This window comes from Cervus elaphus, chromosome 15 (genome assembly GCF_910594005.1).
Source record: "Cervus elaphus chromosome 15, mCerEla1.1, whole genome shotgun sequence".
Lineage (NCBI taxonomy): Eukaryota > Metazoa > Chordata > Mammalia > Artiodactyla > Cervidae > Cervus > Cervus elaphus.
The window spans coordinates 52126682-52142537 of NC_057829.1; the positions used below are offsets into that span (position 1 = coordinate 52126682).

The following is a 15856-nucleotide window of genomic DNA, read 5'->3' on the forward strand; positions in this document are numbered from 1 at the left end:
ATTCTCCATTGACTAACCCCTGCCTCCCACTTTAGCCCACCTCACTACCCTCCTCATGTTTATCCCAGGGTACTCAGCTAAGTGCAGCCACTTAAATATACTAAGCCTGCCCCTCTGGACCTTTGCATATGTAACGCCCTCAATATGGAACACCTTCCATTAGCTTTCATTATATTTGCTTAATCAGTCCTTACTCATTCTCAAGAACTTCGACAAACACTGTATCTTCATGAAAATTTGCCAGTCCACAATGTCAAACACCCAGTCTAAATTGATGCTCTTTCTCTTCGTTTTCATAACACCCTGTACATCTCTTTCACAGAAATGGAGTCATCTGCTTTCCTCTATGTCTTTTATGTCTTTTACTGACCCATAAATTCTAGTGGGCTTGGGGGCAGGAGCAGATTCATAACCATTGTCATGCCCAGATAGTGGCTAATACAATATCTGTCACAAAACACATCTGCTGAATGAATGAGTGAATAGATCAATTAATAAATTAATACTAATTTTTGCATGTCCCTAATCAGGAGACAAGCTAGTAGGGGTTTCTAACTATTTGTTCCATGGTCTGCTTTGGCAGACTGTTGAGGCCTATAGACCCCTCTAAGAGTAATGTTTCTAAACACATAAAATAAAATACATGGGTAGACAAAGAAAACCCATTAAATGAAATCAAATAATAAACTAGCTTTGTGACAGAGCAATGTTCGTGTTTCTGTGTGATGCCCTTGAATAACAGGATCTTGTAGGAGATCTAATAATTACTGTGATTTTAAAATTGGAATGAGAATAAAAGACTTCCCTGGTGGTTCAGCTGGTAAAGAATCTACCTGCAATGCAGGAGACCTGGGTTTGATCCTTGGGTTGGGAAGATTCCCTGGAGAAGGGAATGACTACCCACTCCAGTATTCTGGCCAGGAGAATTCCATGAACTGTATAGTCCATGGTGTTGCAGAGTCAGACACAACTGAGTGACTTTCACTTTCAATGAGAATAAAAGATATTTCCATATATGCAGTTACTATGTGTGATATAAAAATATTCATGGTTCCTATTGGTGACAAAAGTCATAATACTGATATTACTGTCACTTGTTGCCTACATTCACAATTGAAAGAAGTGCTAAATAACATATGAGCATGCTCAGTCGTGTCTGACTCTTTGCAACACCATGGACTATATAACCCATCAGGCTCCTTGGTCCATGGAATTTTCCAGGCAAGAATACTGGAGTGGGTTGCCATTTCCTACTCCAATGCTAAATTACAGTTACAGATAAAGGCAAAAATGGAATTATTCTCATCTAACTTATTATTCTCATCTAAGTTTATCGCAGTTAAGAACCTTTATTCAACAGGAATTCCTCAAAGGCAGGGACCTTCAGTCAAGTCAAAAGAGGGCAGCAGGGCAGACTCCACTGATGGAATTACTGAGCATTTGTCAAGAGGCAGCCTGTGTGCCATGCTATGAATTGCCAAGTTATACCCCAGATGTATTAGAAACTAGTAAGTATGGACTTCTACCCTGTTTTCATGTTTTTAGCTACTGGTGTTTAAAAGTACTTAGGCTACTTTTTGTACTATTTGTAACAAGCAAAATAAAAACATCACCAGTCAGCAGCCTCCCTAATTTTTTGAGGCTCTGTTTCTTAATTTGGATCACGCTATAACAATACCCTACTTCAGTCAGGGCTAATTGAGAGGATTACATAAAATCACATTTGCAAGGTGCTTAGCCAGTGCTTTCACTAGATAGTGGTTGCCTATGGGCATTTTCTCAGGTTCTACAGAAGCTTAAGGCACCAAAAGCATTATGGATCAAGTTAGAAATGTTGTATGCCATAACCCAGGCTCATTACCAGTGCCCTTGACCAAGAAATTTATTTCAGGGAAAGTGGAAGTCAATGAGACTAGAATTCTCAACTGAACTTGGAAATGGTCAACCTAGAACTCCCAAATATGACCTCTGGCTTATCCTTCTCTTACCTGCTCTAAAACAAAATCATCTCTCAAAAAACATGATTAAGGAAGTCCAGAAAGAAAACCTGCATTTGATGCAATTGTCTTGACCAGGACATAATTCATTTAAATGATGAGAACTTTTACTTTACCTGGTATTCTTCATATGTGGTAATGTAGTGTGTATATACATTACATAGACCTGAAATAACAACAGTCATATTCAGCATCCCATAAGCTTCAAATTCCTAGGGCAAAAGGGAGAGTGCAATAAAATTACTTTTCATCTTAAAGTGTATTATAATTTTTGTTATATTTAACATACAATTATCCATATGAATTTTTATTGTAAGATATCTATCCTAATATATTTCCCAATGATCAAAATTTCCCAGGAATACAGGAGAATCAGAGAGTCCTTGGGGAAAAGTTGAAAGGCTTAACTCTGCCTTCCAGTCGGGCAAGTCCATGGACCTATGAACATCCTAATAATTGTATTTGCTGATGCAGAACCTTATTACTAAAAATATAGATTTTTTTTTATCAATTTCCTAAAAAGTCTAAAGGGAGCATTATTAGCTAACCACAGTAGCTATTTCCAGCTCCAAATAATTATGGATTATGTTAATTAATTAATGCTGATTATGTCATTTTAGAACCATTGACAATAGTTTCTGAAATAAAGAAAATCACAAATATAGATAAAACACATAATTTTCAACATGTGTTAGATTTTTTTATATAGGACTTTAAGATATTAATGTACTTGGGGTCATTTACTACTGAATCCATAAAACTCATCAATTTTAAATTATTAGTACATAAATACAAATAAAATATTTTAATCCTACTATATTTCCTTTATATTTTTTAAGTTTATTCTTATGCCATCAATATTTCATATTCACCTCCAGCCTTTACTTTCAAGCAGTGTAAAACTCTTATCATCTTAGCAAAGATTAATTTAAAAGGTATCAGATCATAAGGATAGGGAATTCTTCTTCTCTTTTCCACATAAAAATGCATAGGTATATTATTTCATTTGTAACTTACTTCTCCAACTGCCTGCCGAAGTCTTCGTCCAGACATGGTCCTGAGTCAAGAAAACAGAATTATCTAAGTGGCTTCCTATTCAGAATGTATGCAAGGTACACAGAAAGACTTGGAATGAAAGCTAAAAAGTTAGCCTGGCTACACAGCAGTAAAGTGTATAGAAACAACACCCACAATAGTAAAGTGTGTAGAAACAACACAAGCTCTAATTGAGCTTTTTTCCACACTGCCCTATCTTCAAAATAAATCCTAAACCAAAACCAGACAAGCTGAAGGAGGAAAACAGAAGTGAATATCACTGGCAGAAGATCACAATTGTCTTTCATTCACTGAGTCGACAATTGGTTACATTCTATGTTAATAAGAGCTGAGGCAAGTAGAGAGTACTATTCCTGCCTACAGAGAACTTACGCTTCATTCATTTATTTAGCTCATATGGTAAAGAAACCACCTGCAATGAAGGAGACCTGGGTTCAATCCCTGCATCAGGAAAATCCCCTGGAGATGGGAGTGGATACCCACTCCATTATTCTTACCTAGAGAATTCCATGGACAGAGGAGCCTGGGGGATTACAGTACATGGGGACACAACTGAGCTATTAACTTTACAGATCCACTTCAAATTGCTGAGGACTCAACAGTATGGAGCTTACATTCTTGGAAGAGAAGATGGTCAATAGAAAATAAAAAAGTGAGATGACAATAAGTGCAATGGAGAATATAAGGTAGGATAAGGATGAAAGAGGATGGTGGCGGTCATTGTGGAGATGGTAGCAGTGGTGGGTGAAAACAATGTTACGTACTGTAAGCAGGACTGGCATCTCTGGTAGAGTTTTCAGCAGAGCAATGAAGGAATGCAAGAGTTGGCCGTGGAGATATATGGAGGGTAAGTGTTGCAGGTAGAAGGAGCTGTTTAAATTCAAAAGCCCTAAAACAGGAGCATGCTTGGTAGTCTGAGAATTACAGTGGAACCAAGGTGGCTGCAGCAGGTGTAATTGAGGCAAATCAATTTTGTACAGAGTGGTACAAAATCAGATCAGATGGTTTGCTGAAGAGAGCATCGCAGAGGGCCTTGCTAGATATTATAAGGGTGTGAAGGTTTATCTGGAGAGTTGGGAAGCTATTGAAAGGTTATGATAAGTGACATGATTTTACTTATGCTTTATAGGGATACCTCTGGCTATAATGTTGAGAAAAGACTATAGAGGAGTACGGGAGAGGCAAGAAAGTGAGAAGGTTATTGCAGTAATCCAGGGGAGAGGCAATGGTGACTTAGACAAATGGGGAGGAGGTGGGTGGGGGCAGAATGATGGAAAGTGTTGAAGAGAACACACAGAATTTGCTGAGGGATTTAAAGCAGGGAAAATTGAAAAAGAATTCAGGGATGACTGAGATTTAGGCCCCGAGCAATGGAAAGATACAAAATTGCTACTTACTAAGATAGGAAATATGGCATAAAGAGCAAATTTAAAACATGTTTCCAGGCTTCTAATACCTAAACTGATTGTTTCATGTTCTTATATTTTAATAGTATTTAAAGTCTTTCTGCTGACATAATAAATCACTGCATAATTTTAATCTGGAATGATAACTTCTCAAATTTTTATGTTTACTTCAAGATACCCACTAGTGAGAGGCATATAGAGGTTTATTCTTCAGAGGTCCCACCAAAATAGGGTTGGGAATATTTGTCACTGTTGGCGTACACAGCACAGTAGGATACAAAAGAGTCAGTACAGGGTTATCTGTCCATGATAAGAAGTGATTCCAACAGAAACACATCTACAACTATCATAAAAATCTCACAAAACAAAAAAGAGGAACTTACGTGAACTCCCCAGGGATGGCAGTGATAGCCAAGAACCCAAGAGTAACAATCTGAACATCAACAATATCTGGGTGCCAGGGATGAGGTTTTAACAGCTGAGAACCAAAAGCATGAAAACTATGTTAAGAATATTAGTCTCTTTGCTCAAGAGACCAATGCTGCTCACAGAATTTCCTTTGTTAATGGATATTAAATGTTTCCAGTTGTTTGGGGTGTTTTATCCTACAGTCACAGATTTTTTTCTAAGTCATGCAGTATTGAATATTCTGTCTAGTATTAATATGTGACTTTCAAATGACAGTGTCCCATTAACCTGGAATTATTTTCTCATCAATGAAGTTTTTGGTGGCTTTATCTTTATGGAATCACAATGTGTAACAGATAACCAAGGTTCTCCTATATTACCATGGTGACTATCCCTATACAAGACAAATAAGGAATTACCACCATTTGGAATAACTTAATTATTTCTTTTTTTACTCTAACTAGCACTTTAAATCTTGTTACCAAGTCTTGCCTTACTTTTCTTCTCCAAGAGAGTGTATCCTTTTACCATGTTCAGATTAGCATAGAATCTTTCCTTCTATTCCTTCATTTCCTCTCCTTCTTGAAGAATTTCTAAGTAAATGTTAGCAAAAAACTGTATTTAAAAATTGTTTCTACATCAAAAATTCATGGTATTACAAACACTGGCATGAATATGAAAATCCATGTTCCAAAGGGTATTTAAAGAATATTGCTTTAGTTAATAATGTTGCCTGAGTTGTGAAAAATAACCTGAGATGTCTTTCTCTGTGAGGAATTCTGTGCTTATAAATCTTAATCTTATTCTTCCTTTTACTCTGTTCTAATTGTTTCAGTTATTTACTATGGATGTAAACACCTAAGTCAGTACATTTGATAATCATACCCCTTACCTCTTTAGAGTTAAACTTATGGCATCCATATTTTTAATATTAAAAATTTGATTTGGGAACATTTGTATAATACACAGATCTACTATTCAACATGGACCTATTCATATCTGATAATTCATAAATTTAAAAATAACAATATACTAATTTCACCATGATAATCCAAATGCATTACCTCTCCAGTATGAAGAAGGACTGGCTTTGGTTTATGGCATTCTTTGATTTCTTCAGATGGCTTGCCCAGAACCTGATCCCGAAGAGTGTCCCAAAATGAATTCCCTTCCACCATCCCTATTAAGAATGTTATGATTAATATGATTGCAACCCTCTGAAAAATGCCATCATTTTGACAAATGTTGTACAATGCTTTTAGAACTTTGAGAGATTTTATTAAGATTGCTGTTCAATGATTTCAAACAGTGTGCATAGTAGAAGAGGTAAAATTTCCTATACATAGTAAAGTAGGAGCCATTATTTAATTAGATCCTCAGTGTGGTTGATAGAGTAAAAGAATGTCTATGTTCTACATCTTTCAGGTTTTGTTTTTACTGCTCTTCCTCAACCATGTTGCCAATTTTTAAAATATGATATAATTAAATGCAGGTCAATGAGCTGAATTATCTTTCTCCTATTTTGAAAGCTATAAAAGATATCTCCAGTTTGAAGTACCAGTTGTTTAACTTGTGGTCTCTAAAGACCCTCTCTTTATCTCCACTTAATTATGTGTATACACACACACGAGCAATTAAAAACCACCGAGCCTAACACCCATAATCTAGGAAAAAGCTATGTTAACTACAAAACCTAAGAACATAGAATATATAATCAGGAAAATATAATTACTATGAACATATTTGGACCTACTTACAGAGCACACATGGGACTCTCAAAGAACTCTTCTAGCTCAATAATAAAAAGACAAATAGACCAACTTAAAAATAAGAAAAATTAAAAAAATAAAAATAAGAAAAATATATGAAGAGATATTTCTTCAACAAAGACACAATAATGGCCAAAAAACAAAAGATGCTCAATATCCCAGGAAAACGCAAATCAAAACCATAATGAGATACCACTCCACACCCCAGGAGTAGCTAGAATCAAAAAAAGGAAGATAAAAACAAGTGTTGGTGAGGATGTGAAAAAATTAGAATCTTCAGAGAGAAACTGATGGGAACATAAAATTGTACAATGATTTGAAAATACTCTGGTAGTTCCTCAAATGATTAAACATAGAATTTTACCATGTGATCCAGCAATTCCACTTTCAGGCATGTACCAAAGAAATGAACTCATATGCTCACACAAAAGCCTGGACATGAATATTTATAACAGCATTATTCCTAACAGCCCAAAACAGAACTACTCAAATGTCCATCAGCTGAGAAATGCATAAATAAAATCTGACAAAACCATACAGTGAAATATTATTCAGTCACAATATGACATAAATGAACTTATCTACAAAATAGACTCACAGATATAGAGAACAGACGTGACTGCCAAGGGGGAGGGCTGGATTGGGAGTTTGGGATTAGCAGATGCAACTACTATATAGAGAATGGATAAAAAACAAGATTCTGCTGTATAACATAGGAAACTATATTGAATATCCTGTAATAAACCACAAGGGAAAAGAAGATGAAAAAGAATGTGTGTGTATATATATATACACACACACACATTACATATATACAGATTTGTGTATAACAATCACTTTGCTGTCCAGCAGAAATTAACACTACACTGAAATCAACTTGACCTCAATAAAACAATTTTTAAAAAGAAAAAAAGCAATGAAATTATTTTAGAATCCATGTTACAACATGGATGAACCTTGAAAACATGATGTTAAGTGAAAGAAGCCAACACAAAAAGCCACATATTTTTATGATTCCATTTATATGAAATGTCCAGAAGAGGTAAATACAGAGATAGAGTTTAGTGGTTTCTTAGGTCTGGAAGAGATGGGGACTGGGCTGTGATAGCTAGATTGTACAGGGTTTCTCTTTGAGGTGGTGACAATGTTCTAAAATTGATAGCAGTGATGGTTGCATGTATCTGTGAATACATTAAAAACCATTGAATTTTATGTTCTGTGAATTATGTCTCAATAAAGCTATCAAAAATTATTTTAGAACATTAGACCAAGCTAGATGAAATATTGCCAGGAAAGATGATGCCAACTCTATCATGTTACAACTGTATTTGTTTTTCAACTAATGGTTCCAAAATATACATGAAATAAGCCAAAATATTGCCTGCTGTTGCTACTCTTCAATTTGTTTAACTTTGTGTACTTTCCAATGCATGTTATCACACTGATAATCAGGATAAAGTATAAAATCTATAATAATCAGTTATAAATTCATGGAAATACACACAGGAAGAAGACCCAGGATCACAAACTGTATGCTCCTAAAGTCTTCTGTTCTGAGGAATTTGGGCTCCAATAAAGAATTCCAGGAAAGAGACACTAATAACCAGATGGAGAGGCCAATTCATATTGTGGGTGTTAAAATGACACTCCTACTCTGCACCACTCCAAATCCATTCCTGCCCAATTTAAAACTATTCCTCCACAGGTTGAAATGCAGAGAGAATCTCTGCTTCTATCTGAATCAGTGGAAAGCTAAATGATGAAAGGTACCGACAGCTGAGAAATCATGTACAAATCTGGAAAGCGTACCTATCCCTAAATTTTAAAAATTAAAATAGTAAATGCATTGGCTACGTGAAACCCTGTTAGGGAACAGAATCCTGAAGTTCAGAATCCAGAACCATAAACCTGATCAGACTGCACCTCACCCTGAGTAAAATTGAGGGTTCCAAATCCGTCGATTGTGCCAGCTGCAAAGCTGTAGCCCAAGGCTGGTTTACATGTTTTTGCCTAAAGGAAAAAAAATGAAAACAAACAAAAGAAACAGAAGTTGAACTTCAACGATAAGATCAGCCCAGAGATTTTTCCTTGCGGCACATAATCAGTATGACTCGGTGACACTTACTGTGTGTGTTGAATTGAGCCAGACGGTGACATCCGTCATATTCACCCACTGATGAGCTGAAGCCAGTGGCCCAGTTACCTCCTGGGAGGCGGACTCATACAGTTCCTAGAAAACCCACACAGCCTTACCATGAAAAGCAAACGAGCTAAAATGAATACTATACACTTTTACCCAACAAGTGCCAATTTGGAAAAGCATCTTTCAGTCAAGTTTTCTGGTGCTGGCTGATTAGCCAGAGCATTTTCAACTCTCCACCAAAGCCACAGTGACTTTCCAGAAACCTGAAGGCCCTGAGACTGTGGACCTGGGTTTATTGCCTACAAATACGAAATTCCAGCAATGCAGGCACAAGATGCTCCAACCTCACTGGAAAGATAGTCAGGAAATTTTAAGGTTAGGAGTGAAAGCCTTAGTTGCTCAGTCGTGTTCAACTCTGCAACCCCATGGACTGTAATATAGCCCGCCAGGCTCCTCTGTCCATGGGATTCTCCAGGCAAGAATACTGGAAAGTGAAGTCTTAAGCATTGAAACACCAAGGAGGTCCCTGGCAATGTTTGTTTTTATTCATCTCTATCCTACAGTGGAGGAGGCAAACCCTGCTTCAGTACCAGTGTCCTTACCCAACATCTAACTCATTTTCATTCTATTGCCATCCCAGTTTCCACTGCCATGTGGGAACTCAAGAGATAAGTCAGAAACACCAGCTGCAGCCCACCTCCCCTGATTTCATTGTTGTTGCTGTCCGTTGAGTCTCTTAAGTCCTGTAGGACTGCCTCCCTGATTAAGAGGAAAGTTGTGCCACGCTGAGAATGTGCGACTGATCTCTCTGTCTCTAGGCTCAGAATGGTAACAAAATTTCTGATGCCAAATTGTGTCACAGGTGTACACCCTAAATAGAATCTGTTAATTTAGAACAATCTGCTGATGATACCACAGTAATTAAAAAGAAACTGCAGCAATTAGGCTGGCTGGTGTCTTCTGTTTTTAAAGGTGCTTTTGTTCTTTCTTAATTGCTCCTGAAACAGTTTAGAACCCTTGAGACACAATATTTACATACACAGACACACACACACACACACACACACTGATGGGCATGCTCATTAAAGGTATGGGTAAGCTATAAAAAGGCAGAGATTTAACTATCTTTATTAGAGATGGTTGAGCTCAAAGCTATCCTTCTGTCTTTTTCCACTGGAAACATCTTCATCGGAGCTGATACAAAATCTGTGAGCAAACTAGGAAGGTAAAATTGAGGAGAGGAAGGAGGGTAAAGTAACTGGCAGTAAGCTCTCTGGAAACCAGATTCTCTCTTCATCAAAAGATCTTTTAAAAAAGAAAAGAAAACATAAGATGGATGATCTCTGCCATATCAAAAAAGACCAGGGACTAATTTGAATGCAAACTGCAAGAACTGGGAATTAAGCCACTCAGCTTTACCTTGTCCCCAAAGAAAAGATAGGAAATGGTCAGGGGACATGGCAGGCAAAGGCCCCAGAGACTTCTGAGAATTTGGGTCATATCTGATACTACATTAATTGAAAACTACAATCTATCATCTAACTGCCTGAAGCAAGCACTCTGGCTGAAAGAATGTTTTCCTGACTATTTGCTTTTAAATGTACTTACTTCCTGTAGGAAGTCAGTCACAAGCAGTCAGAGAGAGGCTCCTGTGCGGTATGTGAAACAACCTTCCTGATTGACAATAAACAGCATTCATACCTCCAGACTCCTTGGTGCAGGTTGAGCTCTTGCTGTCTTCCTTACAAAGACCAACTTCCTAATGAAAAATGTCAGTGGATTTTAAAGTATAGTTTTGAATGAAGATAAAAGCAGCAGGGCCCACAGCTTACCTTTGCTTTGTCATATATTATCCGTCCTATGATTTGTGTACTTTCAAACATATCCTGCCCAGGGCCCTCAGCAACACACATGCTAGGCTGGAACAAAATGACACAAGATATGTTCTTAGCGAAAAAAGTGATTCTTTCAAAGGATGGAAAATGATAAGCGAATCTGAGCAAACAGACTTTCTTTTTGGCTGTGTGGCCTGTCGGACCTTTGTTCCCCAACCAGCCAGGGACTGAACCCAAGTTCCCTGAACAGGAAACAGAGTTTTAACCACTGGACCACTAGCGAAGTCCCAGCAAAGAGATTTTTTTTGAGGCCACATTCCAGCCTCTCTTTCCAGATGTTCTCCCAATTTACAGATTATGAAAAACAAAATCATTCTGGAATTGGAGCCATGAACATTGCTAGAATTCCTCTATTTTAACATAAGACATAAAATTGATGCATAATATTCTATTGCAAATACATATCATAATTTATTTAACCATTTCATGTATGAATTTTGGAATTTAACAAATAATCATCCACTCTAATGTGAATAAATAATGTGTAAAAATTTTGCAAATGAAGGGTAAAAAAGACTTTTTTTCATTGAATTATAATTGATTAAAAATGTTGTATTAGTTTCTGGTGTAGGAAGACTTTCTTTTTTCTTTTTAAAAAATTGGGGTATCATTGCTTTACAATAGGAAGACTTTCTATATAAAAATAGTAAAGTATAAGAGAAAAGTATAATTGTTAAAAATATATTTCTCATTGGGTGGATGGACTTGACTGGGATAAAATAAATAGCCCAAACATAGTGTTTAATAAAAGCAATATCACAGGTGAAATATTCTATAAGCACAAAGAATAAGAACCAGAAGCTAGCACCTGCTGCTCATGTCAAAGGTGAAAAATCTAAATGCAGATGAGGGGAAGCAGTTAAATAAACAATGGTACAGCCTCACTTGTTGACTGTAAAGCTTACTACACAGAACTATCTAGAGGGATAAAGAGATTTTTATAGACAAATTAGGTAGAAAACCCAAATCCTGGACACACACACAAAAAACCTCAATAAATAAGTTATAAATTGTTGTTCATGGATGCACACATGTAGAAAGAGGTGTGATAGTGGTAATTTTGGGGAAAAGGAGCAGGTGGAGGGAAGGAAGGTAAGCAGGGACTTTCACTTTTTACTGCTCTTTAATAAGATTTCCATGTGGTTTGAATTTTTGTGGTGGTGTTGGTATAGTTGCTAAGTCATGTCCAACTCTTGCAACCTCATGGACTGTAGCCTGCCAGGCTCCTCTGTTCATGGGATTCTCTAGGCAAGAATCCTGGAGTGGGTTGCCATTTCCTTCTCCAGGAGATCTTCCTGACCCAGAAATTGAAACTGGATCTCCTACACTGCAGGCAGATTCTTTACCAACTGAGCTACAAGGGAAGTCTCAAGTTTTTACAGCAACACTTTTTTTTTGTTTTGTAATTTATAAGAAAAAGAATTTTGATGTTACATTTTTAGAAAAACCCTAAAGACGTGATAATCAGAGAGAAATGTCTCAGGCAGGCAGTTTTTGTACTAAACTGTGACTTCAGAAATGCCAAGGCAAAATGTATCAAGCTGTCCAAGTTTAGGAAAGGATATTTTCTGTGACATTTACTAAATTGTCTTACCATTAAAAAAATATAAGCATCAAATGGAAAACTATAATTTTACCCAATCAAAATTTAGTGGGTGCTCTTAAGAAGAGCAAATGCTAGCAGTAAGTAGGCCAGAGTATACTTGAGGAGAACATAATTGTAAATTAACAGTGAATACTTAAACATAAAACGTCCATGAGATGCAAAAACAAAGATTTAATGTCATCATTACCTACCCCGCCAATGGGACAAGAGCTATTGGCGTTTTCACAAGACTCTCCCGTGTTGGTGCAATGTGGGCCAAGAACATTGGGGGAAACATCTCCGAGATTTGATGAAGCAAAAGCTGCTACATACGGTCCCTGCCAAAAGAAACATCCAATTGCCTTGTATGCTTTCTTATTTACTGCAACGAGTTCCATTAAAAAGGCAGACATTCAACCCACTCTGGTGAACTATTCAAAATCATTTGCATAGGATAAAAGGAGGCTATTTCTCAGGTACAATATTCTGAGAAAGATTTTTGTTTCTGTAAAGATTCACATTCCAGTCAACATATAAATTATTACTCATAATATTCCAATTATCAATGAAACTATTTTAAGTAAGAGAGTTAAGAATTTGTGTCTCAAACAGCAACATTTTGACAAGAAATACGATGTGCAACAAGTTATAAAATGCTGACCCGTAATCTCATGTTTGGTGTTGTACCTGGAACTCAGAGAGCCATTTTTCCTTTAAAAATAAATAGCTTATTGGCTTAAAAAGTAAACAGTCAGTCTGGATATTTCTGTTGTACAACTGAACCTAAATATAGCATCCACCATCCAGACTTGCCCTCCACATATCTTTTCTCTATCTCTTCAACCAGAAATAACTATGCATAATCTTTTTTCAGTAGGGCAAGACCTTAATCTCAACCTAACTGGTCTACCATTTTACCTTAAGTGTCTTAAATTTACTTAAGGAAAGAGATAATCAAGCATAGGCGACTATGTGTCATTTCTTAGACTAAAAAAAATAATGGGAAATTACTTCCTTTTTCCTAAAAAAAAAACAGGCTAAAATGAAAAAACAAATAGAACATTGTCAATTAAGGAGCTAAAAAGTCAAGCCAAATGTTCACAGGGCTAATACTGTAGTAACAGAACACTTAGTCTAGTCTAGGGCCTGGGGTTCTCATCTCACCATATATCCTCCTGCATTTCGGGTTTGGATGCTGTGGTCAAGCAGAGCAGGGTCCTTCCTCACCACTTACCTATCAGCAGTCCATAATCTACACAGAGCTGACGAGCTTCCTAAAGTACACGGACTAGATTCCGGGACCCCCCCAGCTCTGATCCCATCACTCACTGCATTTCAAATACCAGTCTAATGGATTAGGGTTGTCTCTGACTTAGGCCATATTGCAGGAAAGTAGAACAAAGTCTTTCAAAGGAAATTAAGAGGGAAGGCTGGACCAGGAAAAGAACTCATTCCCTGTCCTCATTTGGATTCCTACAACACTAACAAGGTGCTTAATAATTTTATATCTCTGAAAACAAAAGTAAACATCAACAGTTTCTCATATCTCCAAGTTGATCAAAAACTATTAGATGTTGCAAAAATCTTTAATTTGTTTTTCCTAATCCAAATAACTGAAACTTTATGAAGTCATCAATATAAATAGTATTTGACACAAAGTCAATAATCATTTAAATTTTTTCTTTCCTGATAATAGAGGATGGAGAATTCTTCCTATCCAAGCACATCAGTATGTGATATCCATGACGACATTTTCCTCTGAAGATCTGAATCAGCTATTCTGAACACTGCATGAATAATGATCCTCAGTGATTAAGATGAAGCTTTCAGTGACATAAATTCTCACCTCTCCAGGTAGATAACCTTTGTTCTTCTCTTGTTCAAAAAGGTAAGATGCATAGCCTACGTTGTCACTATTTACAAGATGATTGGTGTTTTTCATGCTGACTGGGTGGATGGCAAACCAGCTATAAAAGAGCAAGAAGACCTAAGTTAATGATGAGAACCAAATAAATGGAGTCACAAATGATATCTGGGAGCTTAAGTTTCCACCAGCAGGGAAAAAAAATTGCTTTTGACAATAGGTATTCTTTCATTGCAAAAGAACTTAAATCACAAGTAATATACTCAAGAAGTCTGATCACTTAAATTAACAATACAAAATTATTATTACAAATATTCCATTACTGTCATCTTCATTGTAAGCTTTTAACAAGAGCCAATACTAGTTAGTTACCAGACAATATACCTACAGAATTGTATCAACATAGACTGTCCTTCAAGCAGGTACATACATAATAATTATTTGAATCAATCCTATCCAATTCAATGGACATTTACCGAGAGTCTGCAGTGTACCAAGCACTGAATCAATCACAGTTTACTCTAGAATCTTGCAGAGGACAAAGATATAAACAAATGGCCTTGATACAGTGTGACAAATGCTATAAATAAGGAGTATATAGTGTTTGGGGACCACAGATGACTAGCAATTAATTCTTAAAGGCATTCCAGGGGAAAGAACAGCAGAATAAATGCACAGGGGTATGAAAGAGGATGCTATGCCTAATTCAATATACCCTTATGCATGGTAATACCTTAATTGTAAAGCTATAGAATTTACAAGTTAATTTCACATCTGTTAGCTCATTTTAACTTCATGGCAACCCTGAGAGTTAGGTTTTTATTACCTGCATGGGACAAGGTATCTCAAAGAAGCAATATGGTGGCCTACTTGTCACAGAGGACCAAGGTTAAAGTTTGGGCCTTGTGACACCTTGTCCAGTGGCTTTCATAGGATCAAACCTCCACACAGGTGAAAAAGTTGTTTACAGGATAGAAGGCTGTAAAGCAGACTATCAGGAATACTCAAGAAAAGAGAGATTCCAATTCATAAATTTTCAAGCTAATTTAGGATTTTTAAAAAATCTTTTGATTTTTCTTCACAAAAAGCTTTTTTATTTTTTTATTTATTTTTTGTTTGTTTGTTTTTTTTTTTCCTTGAGCTCCAAAATCACTGCAGATGGTAACTGCAGCCATGGAATTCTTATTTTTTTCCATTTATTTTTATTAGTTGGAGGCTAATTACTTTACAATACTGTAGTGGGTTTTGCCATACATTGACATGATTCATGACAAAAAGCTTTTTTAATATTTTTACCCAAGTAATATGGTGCACAAAACTGAGCATTCAATAGCTCATTCAATATACATGTAGTTAACTCTGGCTCTGTGCCAGACACTGGGGACATAGAGATGAATGAAGCATCACCTCACTCTTGAAAAATGCTTCACCCTTGAAAAATGTGACATCTGAGCTGGGTCTTAAAAGATGAGTAGGAACTTGGCAGGGGAATGACTAGAGAAAAGTCATCTGCAGCAAAGGTATGGAGATAGGAAGGAAATGATGCAGTGTGTTCAGAGACTGGATAGTCAGGGTGACCAGGGTATAAAGGATGAGGGGTAGGAGAGAGGCCAGTTGCTCTTTTCATTCAATCAAGATGAATGCATTAGTAGTGTGTGGTTGGCATTATGTTAAACCTCAACACTAGAGTCAGGTATGTTCTCTGCCATCAAGGAACCACAATAATATCTGGG

The 15856-nt window shown here is 36.7% G+C and overlaps 1 protein-coding gene across 4 annotated transcripts in view; it reads right to left on the reverse strand.

The window, feature by feature from the left end:
- Nucleotides 1–15856, reverse strand: part of LOC122709331 (putative neutral ceramidase C) — a 100341-nt gene that overhangs the window by 28997 nt on the left and 55488 nt on the right. For all 4 annotated transcript variants that reach the window (XR_006345478.1, XM_043926620.1, XM_043926619.1 and 1 more), the window contains 9 exons: nucleotides 14106–14226; nucleotides 12472–12597; nucleotides 10612–10698; nucleotides 8762–8866; nucleotides 8565–8646; nucleotides 5932–6047; nucleotides 4843–4937; nucleotides 3015–3054; nucleotides 2114–2209 (listed from right to left, as the gene is read on the reverse strand). Coding sequence is in view for 3 of the 4 variants with exons in the window: in XM_043926620.1 (XP_043782555.1) it covers nucleotides 2114–2209; nucleotides 3015–3054; nucleotides 4843–4937; nucleotides 5932–6047; nucleotides 8565–8646; nucleotides 8762–8866; nucleotides 10612–10698; nucleotides 12472–12597; nucleotides 14106–14226 (868 nt within the window). In the remaining variant the exon portion in view is untranslated. The remainder of the gene's footprint in view (nucleotides 1–2113; nucleotides 2210–3014; nucleotides 3055–4842; nucleotides 4938–5931; nucleotides 6048–8564; nucleotides 8647–8761; nucleotides 8867–10611; nucleotides 10699–12471; nucleotides 12598–14105; nucleotides 14227–15856) is intronic.